Consider the following 11162-nt stretch of genomic DNA (forward strand, 5'->3'; position numbering starts at 1 on the left):
CAGGCATGTTTGTGCAAATTATTTTGTTTTTAAGCTTGTGATTTTAATAGGAACCAGAAACTTTAAAAAGTACTCCATGAGGCATGCTGAAAGTGCAAAAAAAACTATGAACAGTCATTACAGTTCTAATAAAATAAGAACATATGGATAAATTTGAGTTTAAATCTCATATTCACTATGTTTGCATATATGTCGATATTTGACATTAGCTGTAATAACATCTAGCACTGAAATACTCAGAGATTCAGCTATTTGTGACACATTCCAGATAGTGCATTATGTTTTTATAAATGATAAATCGTGATCTTAAATCTTCCTTTAATCGCCTGTGACTCTATAAACAAGACCTCTAAAAACAAGACCTCTAAAAGCTAAGATTCTGAAAGAAAGTGTCTATTGCTCAATTGTTGTTCTGACCTTTTCCATTTATGTCTTGGATTAAAAGGCCCCGTTAGCTTGCTTTAGGTCTGTTAGGAGTGGTAACTAATGCATCTACACTAACCCACTCATATATATGACTAAGGTACACAAACTATATGTAAAAGATTTTTAAATCGGGATGTGACCATATTTGGATGAAAGGGTAGACCTGTGAAGGGTTACATAACTATCTTGATGATTAAGGTGCATCAGTGCAGTAGGTGTGGCGAGGAAAATCCCAAATATTTGGCCAATAGAGGGGATTTAATTAGTGTCTTTTAGCAGAACAAAAAAACAATGTTACCAGACTTTCATTCAAAACACACAATTGCTTAACAATGGAAAAAAAATGCACACATAAGTGTTTGTAATGTGTCACTCGGACACATTAAACTAAGCTGTCATGTAGTTTTGTAGTAGTCTGTAGTTAAAGTGAGGTAGCAATTCTTGACACCAGCACTTGCCAGAATTGGGTTTGGTCTGAAATTTACCCGTTAAAACCTGAAATATGAAATAATTGCTAGAAATATTTGAAAATGGGGAGTTTATTGAACCATCTGACAAATTTGTTTTAAAAAATGAATTCAATTTTAATATACATATATGACTTAATTATATCATGTTTGTTATATCTGGCATTTAAAAAAAAGAGATCACACTGATGATGTAGAAGTCTAAAAAACTGTATGTATCAAATATGATACGCTTCTATGTTATAGTTTGACATGAAAGTGATGAAGGAAATGCAAAGCAGTACACTGTTTCTTGAAGCCCCTGTGGGCGATGCAACAGGTTACCAATTTTTTTTTTCTTCCTATAGTGCCAAATCACAACAGGAGGCACTGCAAGGCACATTATATTAAAAGGTAAAGGCCCTTCAATAATACAGATAAAACCTCAACAACCAGACCCCCACTTGGTTACAGTGAGTAGGAAAAACTCCCATTTTACAGAAAGAAACCTCTGGCAGAACCAGGATCAGGGAGGGGCAGTCATCTGCCTCAGCCAGTTGGGGGTGGGGGGAGGGAGACGGGACAAGGGTTACTGCTGACATACAGTTCACCCTGGCTTAAAAGCTCAGTTATCTAGAAGCTGGAAATTAGTTTAAAAAAAGAACAAAAAAAAAGAAAAGAAACGTCTTTTGTTGAAGGCTTTAAACACCTTTAATTTTGCTGTTTAGTTCGGCATTGTAAAATGGAGGTTCATGAGATTTTCACTATAATTTGGAGCTGGTCTTAAGTGGTCAATTGGGAAACTGAAGTTTTGACATGTTACTGCTTGTCAAACATACAAGAAATCAAATCAACTAATACAAGGTAAGTAAGGAAAGTCATTTTTGACAGACAATTTGCACTGCAAGCCCAGCCCAGATACAAAATTAGAAGTATCAGGTAAACTACAGATCATAGTCATTTTTTAAGTGTCAGGGAAACTGAGAGAGAGAGAGCGAGCTGTTATCTGTTGTTATCAGCTGTCATACAGGTTTTAGATGAGAGCAGCCTCACAAGGTTTTCAACACATTACGTAAGCCCACTCAGCCTATTCTGTATTGTCCTCGACATCAAAAGCAAAGACACCTTTGCACTGTATCTTTGTATTATTGTATAATAATTAATGCGGTCATAAAAGTGTAATCCCATTTTCTTCAGTCAAAAGCTGATCACTTTCTTTTACCATGTGAAAGCAACAACTTTATTTAGTTGCTGCAGAATAATCTCTTCCATTGTTAGAGGGCATTACTGGGAGTTTTAAAGATGATATTTAAATCATTTAAATCAATCCTGGTGACAGTTGAAGTAGCTTAAATCCAGGCAAAAAAGCAGAATGAAAATCAAAATAAACAAGGCTGCTGACTTGTCTTCATATGTGAAAGTGGATTCAGCATTGCTATTTGATTAACTGACATACTTATGCCTGGATTTAAAGCCTACTGGATTTAAAGCTGGATAGATTTCAACACAGAAATTAGCCACAGTAATTAAAATGTGCAGATATCGACTCAAGTTCTCAAGTGATTTCTTTAAAATAAGAAAGAACCAATGAAATATTATCCAAAACACTTAAAAAGGCAAATTTCTAGTCATGAAAAAAAGCCAGAACCACACCCGCCTACAGTGCCCACAGCTTGTGGAAGGCAAGGGCGTGATTGGATAAGCATCACCATGGCAATGCGATGACGTCTTCATCCCTTGGTCTCATTGGAGGAAACCCCGTGGGCCTCAGTCTCTGCAGCGTTCCGCTCAACCAAACTACCACCATAAGCCCGCCTTTTTCCCCCGCGCTAAACAGCTACAGGTTTACAGAGCTTACTATTCCTGTCAATCAAATGCGAGACGGACTTATGATTGGAGAGTCAACACTCAGATGACTTTCCCCCCCCCCACACCCCCCTTTATTTTAGCAGTTCAGTTGGGTTTTTTTCTGCTGCCACCGCCGTTCTTCTCCTTTCTAGTCACTATCTCATAACGGAGCATTTTGGGGAGAAAATTTAGACTTCATTAGGTCACCAACAGTGAGTATTTATTTTTTTCCTGGAAAATATACGGTTAGTGGTGGATTGCTTTAGTGACACGTTGTGGGTACGTTTAGGCTTTTCTGGAACTAGTGACTTTTTTTCATAATGAAAGGAGTGGCCGTTGTAGCCAGCTAGTTCTTTTGCTAACTCGCTAGCTAGGTGCAGCAGACAGCTTTGTGGCGGGTTCAATTGTGAGACGGGCTTGCCAGTAGATCTCCTACTTCCGATGCTCGCAGCAAACCGCAGCTTTAAAAGAACCGTATAGCGAGATCAAGTGTCTTTACTGTTAACACTACAGGTTACTTATGTTTGGGATCGGAAATTTCTGTACGCTAAAGCGATTTAACGCGTTCAGTTTGGAAAAATTGTGCTATTTTAAACCCGTTTTTACGCCCCGTTACGATTATCGTTGGGATATCTTGTCCTCCAGTTGTATATTGATATGTCCCATCGTACTAATTGTTAACGTCTTTCCGCAGCTTGTGGGGATTGCCACAGTCCATCCCATCCTACGGCCATTCTAAAGCGTAACAGTCCTCGACTGTCACTCACCTTCCCGGGATTTCTCATTTCTCGCTTCAATAAATATATAAACTATGGCTAAAACGGATCTTATCCAGAAAGCCAAGCTGGCAGAGCAGGCTGAGCGCTACGACGACATGGCAGAATGTATGAAGGCTGTTACAGAGATGGGAGAGGAGCTGTCAAACGAGGAGAGGAACCTGCTGTCCGTCGCCTACAAAAACGTGGTTGGGGCGAGGCGGTCCTCATGGAGGGTGATATCCAGCATCGGACTGAAGACCGAGGGTTGCGAAAAGAAGCAGCAGATGGTCAAAGAATATCGCGAGAAAGTGGAATCAGAACTGGATGAAATCTGCAGATGTGTTTTGGTAAAGTGTATATATATTTTTAATTGTACTTATTTTTTTTTTCTTTAAATCGCGCAGCATAGCGCATGTTGCTTATATGTGAGATGGAGACCACAGTCTTGGAATATGTACTCTGGAAGATAAGCTGTAATGTCTTATTGCTGACTAAATTATAATTATTGTAACCAACTTTAGTTAGTGGTGACTAAAACTGCAGCGTTTCTTTTTTTAGAATCTACGTTTGCTCTTGAGGGGAGTGGCAAATGCTTGATGTGTTTTGTTGTAAGGAGAGATTTCCACAAGATTTTTTTTTTCTTTTAAGAATGCACTTAATTAAGCAAATAGACTTTTTACCTGAGATCTAAATATGATACGCACACACATTTTAATTTTGCATTTTAAATTTTTTTTATTTTTTTTAAAAATTGAATTCAATGCTCTTTCCTGTAAGTTGTCCTGTAAATATGGACTCTAAAACCAGTGGGGACAAGGAAGTATTCTGTTGTCCTCCCACTGTTCCTGTCTTTTGGGAATCTGGATTTCAAACAATGGGCTTAAACTTGTGAGGGTGTGCTGTAACTGAGGAAAGGTCAGATTAGCTGCACCAAAAAGGTGTGTCTAAATGGGTAAAGGCTTAACCTAGGAAATGCACTGCATGTATGCTGTAGATGATAGTCAGTGTAGTCTATAATATTATTGGTGCCATTTATACATGCAGAAATGCCTCACTCTTCCTCAAGTTCAGCTTGATTGGTTTAAAAAAAAAAAAAAAAAAAGTCATCCTTTGTTGTGCAGATCCACCTATTAAAACCAGTCCAATTAAATACCTTCTCAGACTTTGCTTGCTGCATTTCAAGGCTTATCATTACAAAGTTGCTGGAGTATGCTTTACTACTTAACCCAATGCTACATCACAGATTGGTTCTTTACATTGTTTCTAGCTGGCCTTGATAATGGATTAGAGGGGATCAAAGTGAAACCTTAGTTATAAGATTGAAATAATTTTTCTGAGCTGATGCCTTTTTCAAATGTGTTGCAAAGACGTAGAAAGCATTCATTTTCCACCATCTTCCATGCGTGTTCATGAGGATGTGCGCTTGCATGGCAGTGACTCAGCTTTCAGCTTTCTCCCTACTGAGTCTTGACTGAGGGCCTGTCAGCAGAGAAGGGCGTGTCAGTGCTCATGCCTTAACTTGTCTGCTGAAGCCTTACAAGTTGGTAATGCACGCACAAAGAAGAGCAAAGACGGCAATAGACGAGTAAGCTGCTTATGTGCCGCCTTATTTGATTTCCTGCACAGTGACAAGTGCTAGACTTTTCACTGTGCAGACAGCAGAGGTGTGGAGATGCTTTGCTCCGGTTTTCACGCATGTGCATTTAGAGCTTTAAAACACAACTATAGGCTTGTCAGCTGAGCAGATGCAGGCTATTGAAAAGTTTTAAACCCTAAATTGTACACAGTCTAAAAAAATTAAAGCCTTCAGCAAAACTCTTAATTTCCAGCGTAGGCATCTTTGATATTCTAAAGGGAGGACACAGACACATTGCGTTATTCTGCCTGATTAACCTTTGCTATGTAAAAAGTAAAGGAAACACCCTGCAGCTAATAGTGAAATGATAAGGGATCTGCCCATACTCTGAAAGCACATCAATTCACATTAAAAATGTGAAGACACTTGCACAGTTGGGATTAAATGTAACAACACCATGCTGTGTGTGTGTGTGAGCACTGGTGACTGAAATCAGAGCTTTGTGTGAAAGCTCTGAAGGGAAATGCACTCCTCTTCTTGTCTATTGTGTAGAATATGCAATGAAAGAGGAACGCTTAGCACTTGTGTGTTTCAGCTGAGCGTGTTTGGAAATGGCGGGTATGGACCTTTTTGTTTGAAAACGGTTTAAATTTGTAAAACGGAAGTTGTAGGTAAAATTGATGTTTGTCTGCAGAGTATCAAGCTTTTCATTTAGTCAAACAGTTAATCTGCACTTTCAATCGGTTAAGCCATGTGAGTTTCACTGACAGATTAGCCAAAGTAATCCTCTATACATATCCACTCAAAGATGAATGACTTAGCCTAGCTTAATCATCACGAAGTTGGGGAAAATACTGTTAGGTGACCGAAACGTAACAGTTGATAGTAATTTAACTTGGAAATAGAATCTAGTAGCTAAATGCAATATTTGCACAAAGCAAGGCAATTGGTAAATGGAAAAATACGCAAATACAAATTTAAAACTAACAGTTTAAAAAGCTAAAAATAAAGTTTTAAGTAAAATGTAAGCAAAATGGCTAGATGTGGTTGGTAAGACTTTCTACATTGGTCTTTGTTGCAGATGGATGGTAAAAAGGAGTCATTTATGTCTTAAGTAACTAGTTATTTACTCAAAACTGCAAAAAGTAGTTTGCAAGTACAGTTTTTAAAGCTTAAGATGGTTTTACAACCAAAGCTTATTGCTCTAGGCAAGTAGTAAGTTAAAGAACTTTGGCTTTATTTATAAAAAAACCCCCAAAAAAACCCCATACGAAATTAGAAAGGAGAAGGTAGCTGTAAACTAGCCACTGAGCATCAGGGCTCGCGTTTCCTTCTCTCGCAAACTTGATTCAATTTCAGGCAGATTCTGAATTTGCCAGCTAGAGATGGACAGCATTTTCTTTCTTTCTCCTTTTTTTTTTTTTTTTTTTTAAATTTAAATGAGTATGCAGTATGCACATGGAGCAAGTATGGGTCTTTTCTGAACTTTGTGGTTTCAAGTAGTAATTATGGGAATGATCCATTGCAGCCAGAGCTTCTGTTTCCCTAGACTTTGCTCATGGAATTTCTGTGGGGATTGTGGTATATGGGGAAAAAAATCAAAAATTTTATACCGTTAAACCATTACCGTATACCTCTCAGCACTAGTCGGGATGGAGTTTTAGGCATAACATGCAGGTGGAGAAATGATCAGCTTGTAGTTTCTGCTGTTACCCCAGTATGTTATGTATAGCCCACACAAATGGTTAACTTATGTTAATGTGGGTTGTATGTAGCTTTTTATTTTTATTGAAAGAAATAAACTTTGGGCACCTGATTGTATATCTTACCATAACTATATCAGATGTAGTTATCATCTAAACTGTTCAAATTCAGATGAGGTGGATTTAATTAGTTTTCTTAGTTTTCTTTGTTATCTGTGCAAAGATGCTCATTGTTAGTCTTTACTGCATGTGCTAAAATTGGGGGGGGGGGGGGGTGCAAATGGACCATTGTAATGGGAGTATTGTAAAAACATAGTACCTTATAAAATATCTGAGAAAATCTCTAGCCTATAAGCAATGCCATGGCTGTTTCAAAATGGCAATAACGGCAGTGTCAGCAATAAGATGTGAAACCATGCTGCACAGTCCTTGCACAAAATGCAAGTATCTGGGGCAGAAGACAGCTGGGGACACACCAGAGGCCTGGCCTGGTTCTGTGCAATTTGGAGCAACTTCAGCTGAAATTACCACAAAGTAAAATGATCCTTCAAAATGACAGTGTGAGCATATGCACTTGACTCCTGATGGATACAGAATGTACTCGTAAAGAGCAAAGGCAGGAGAGCTTTCTAATGGATGTAGGCCAGCATGACACTTGGATGAACCATTGCTCATCCAGTGGTGTTGAATGTTGCAGTCCTCATATCTTTTAACTTGGGGCTCAATAAATAATATTCATACTGAAGTTTTGCTGTTCAGTATTTGGTCTGTAAACTTGAAATTAATCTCACATTTATTTTCACAGAAACTGCTGGAGGACCATCTAATTAAAAATGCTTCAAATTCGGAGAGCAAAGTCTTCTATCTAAAGATGAAGGGTGACTACTATAGATACCTTGCTGAAGTTGCCAGTGGAGAAAACAAAACAAGTGAGTTAACATCAGTACTACGGTTATTTTATTCTCACACTAGCATTTGTAAGTTTTCATTTATTTAAGTTTACAGTTTTGCTTCCTGCTGAAAGTGGAGTGTAGTCTTTAAGTTGAACAATTTCTGTTCAATGGATTTGTTTGGGAACTTTGATAATTACACAAATGATTTATTTTTTCCTTTAGATACCATTGAAAGCTCACAGCAAGCATACCAGGAAGCATTTAACATCAGCAAGGCTGAAATGGAACCCACACATCCCATTCGTTTGGGCTTGGCACTTAACTTCTCGGTCTTCTTCTATGAGATCCTGAACTCCCCAGAAAAAGCCTGTGAATTGGCCAAACAGGTACAGACTTTAATAGTAATCTGACAACTAATTGAGGTCTTAAGTTGTAAACAGCTGGAAATGGATCAGTTCTAAGTGTTGCTGTTTATCTTTGCACTTGCAGGCATTTGATGATGCTATTGCAGAGCTCGACAATCTACAAGAGGAGTCCTACAAAGACAGCACTCTTATCATGCAGCTCCTCAGAGATAACCTGACAGTGAGTGCTTTACTCTTTTGACATAAAACAGTTTTCACTGAACCGAATGTATCATAGTTGTTTCAGTGTCATGAACCTGATGTTCAGCCACACCTAAAATATTGCTGGGCAGTATTTTTAATTTCTAATTCAAGTTTCAAGCAAGAAGAAGGGGAATTTATTTTTATTTTTTATTTTTGTGTGTATCACTGTGGTTGTTGGTTTTGTGACTTTGGTGCTTTTTAAACCACAAAACTGATGTGTTAAACACTAAGTCGCACCAAGGCAAGGTAATATGTTAGTGCTGGTTAAGCTCCTATTACTCCTACAGTAGTAAGTTTTTTGTTTTTTTTTTCTTTTCTTTTTTCTTCCTCCTTCCCTGTACAGGAGACATCTTATATGTTGCTTAAAGATGTATATCATATATTGCCATTGAATCGTGTGCACTGACTCTTACAAAGAGTTACAAACATCTGGGGAAAAGACACACAACCTGCAAAAATTAGAAATGTAAACTTTTCCTTTAAAGAAAATTGACAAAGTATGATCACAACTAGTAAGGATGTCTTAAAGCAGTGCTGTCACTCAGTTTGCAGTTTCAGTGATAACCCAGACTGTTAATTTGCATCGAGATACCCATAAAACAACTTTGCTTGGGCAGCTGCCTTATTATTTTTTTTTTTCCAGTGTCCCACCCCAATGTATGACAAGGAGTGTTGTAATTTAATTTTTTTTTTTTTTTAAGGTTTGTTTGGGAAAAAACAATCAATACTTAGCCACAAACATTTAAATACCATTACTCTTTATCCCAAGTGACAAATCTGCAGTGTACAGATCCTTTTTGATGAAAGATGCAAGCATAAGCATGAATCGGCTATTTCTGCACATGCACAGACTTCCTGTGGTTATCCAGCCAGTCTGTGTGCTGAGGGGAAGAAGGCTTTCTGTCACTTGACAAGTCAGTGTAGCAAAGGCCAGAGCATGACTTGTCTTTGGCTTATGCATGTTGTGTGACATTGAGGTTATAAAGTCACGATTACTTTTAATTGGCTTAAAAGAAACATGTCATTCTTCAAAACCGTATCCCTTCATGATAAAATGGCTGAGACTGTCAGGTTGCGTGTTCGGATAAGTGTTGGACCCCACCCAATCAATTAAAAATGCCTTTTAACAGTGTCCCTGTTTTTTAGTGTGTACAATACAGTAAATTTTCATTAAATTGATCATAATCTGTGAATGAATCTGGATATTTGCCTGTCTTAAATCTCTCTGTCTCTCTCTCCCCCTCCCATAGTTATGGACATCAGACAGCGCCACTGAAGAGGGAGAGGGAGAAGAGGGCTCCAAGCCATCGAACTAAGAAGCCCAAGCCCATGCTGCTGGGGTTGACTCCAAAAAATAAAAGGAAAAAAAACAACAACTTTTTATACATCCTTCATTCCTTAAAATGCTCCACTTAAACATTCTACCATGAAAACATTGCTGAAAACGGTTGTGTATTAATATGGGGGGGAGAAACGACAAAAACACACACTTGATTTGGACACAAGAGAGAACCCTCCATTCCTGTACTTTGTGGTCTCAGCCATCCCCTTTGTGTGCAGTTTACCGTGAATGCTAGCTCAACATGATATCAGATTCCCTACCTCAATTAGAGGCAAAACAACTGGAAAGCTAAACTTCATAAAATGGTTGTATTTTGTTCCAATAACAAATATTACACACATACTAATTTCCTTGTATATCTTACTGTAGTACACCTGTTGCTACATAGCAGTTTTAATTTTTTTGGCCTTTTTATTTTGATACACCCAGTGAAGAAAGGACAGGAAAGCGGGGGCAGAGAGAGGGGAAGACATGCGTCAAAGGGTTGTGGGTCAGATTCGAACCCGGGCCGGCCGCTCTCAGACTTATGGCATGTGGTCGCCTGCTCGACACACTGAGCTAAACCGGCACCCAGCAACAGGTTTAACTTCCCTCACTTTGTCCTGGGTCTGATGAAGCATTTATACTTGGTGGGTAATAGTGGGCCTCGTGTGATCAAATTCAGGGACATGCTTGTCTCTTAAACCTTGTGGTGTTGATACACTTCCTAAATATAATAAGTTGTTAATGCGCATCACTTCCTTTAAACCTCTCTGGTGTGGCGAGTTCGAGAACAGCGCTCAGAGGCAGCCAGCTTGTGGATGTCGAGGACTCTGATGTCCATGCACTAGACCCCGATGGACAGCTGGTTGAATTTCAGTGAACTTGTCTTTTCATCACTCATACACCGTGATGAGACTTGAAGTTTCCTGTAATGTCCTTAATGCATCACTGTCTTGATACTTGATGTCCACTGGGAACTAGTTGGACTTTGTTTATTTTCTCTCGTTGTAAATTTCACGTCACAGAAGGAAAACCAGACTGAGATGTGGATGTTGAAGTAGATGTTCACACTCCAGTCTGTTATATTCTGATTTATTTATAATGTCAGTCCTCCTCATCCTCCAGCAGAGAGGCCACCTTGATCTTCTGGGTCTTGTGCATCTTCAGACTGACATGGGAAACTGCTGTAACACAAACCTGTCCAAATGTCAAGTTTATCCATTTCCAATGCAAGTTTGTACACATCCTAGAAGGGGTGAAATGTTAGTCTGTCCAGTGATTGTCACTAGAGATTTGGACCACTATTTTGCTATTCATTCAGTTGTAGACCCCCCCCCCCCCCCCCAGAAGCCTTGTTGAACAGTCTGTTGAATCTGTATGTATCGGCTATGTTAACATAAATAAAACCTTTTATAAACCAAGTTCAGCCTTTGCCCTTTTCTTTTCTTTTTTTTTTTAATTTTTTTTTTAACTTGGTGCTTATAAACAAAAGGAAAAATGAGGAATTTTTAACTGTACTTAAAACTCCCTGTAGGATTAAATCAATAAAAAGCGAACTTGAGATGACTCAAACAGTGAAT

General features: G+C 38.6%; 1 protein-coding gene across 1 annotated transcript; it reads left to right on the plus strand.

Moving 5' to 3' along the window:
• Window positions 1-2786: 2786 nt before the first annotated feature.
• LOC146552478 (14-3-3 protein zeta-like) lies at window positions 2787-11003 on the plus strand. The gene is made up of 6 exons (XM_085258177.1): window positions 2787-2932; window positions 3415-3825; window positions 7563-7686; window positions 7873-8036; window positions 8140-8235; window positions 9509-11003. The coding sequence occupies exons 2-6, from the start codon at window positions 3532-3534 to the stop codon at window positions 9572-9574; spliced, it is 744 nt and encodes a 247-aa protein (XP_085114303.1). The 5' UTR covers window positions 2787-2932; window positions 3415-3531; the 3' UTR covers window positions 9575-11003.
• The last annotated feature ends 159 nt before the right edge of the window (window positions 11004-11162 follow it).

This window comes from Mchenga conophoros, linkage group LG19, assembly GCF_057382185.1.
Source record: "Mchenga conophoros isolate Kocher_MC1m ecotype Shallow Benthic linkage group LG19, M_conophoros_male_GT1.1, whole genome shotgun sequence".
Taxonomy (NCBI): Eukaryota; Metazoa; Chordata; class Actinopteri; order Cichliformes; family Cichlidae; genus Mchenga; species Mchenga conophoros.

What these genes read in the sequence shown, in the direction of transcription:
- LOC146552478 (XM_085258177.1), top strand. Translation starts at nt 3,532, where the DNA reads ATGGCTAAAACGGATCTTATCCAGAAAGCCAAGCTGGCAGAGCAGGCT. An exon ending in AAATCTGCAGATGTGTTTTG is followed by an intron (nt 3,826 to 7,562) that starts GTAAAGTGTATA and finishes TTATTTTCACAG; the next exon opens with AAACTGCTGGAGGACCATCT. An exon ending in CCTGTGAATTGGCCAAACAG is followed by an intron (nt 8,037 to 8,139) that starts GTACAGACTTTA and finishes TTGCACTTGCAG; the next exon opens with GCATTTGATGATGCTATTGC.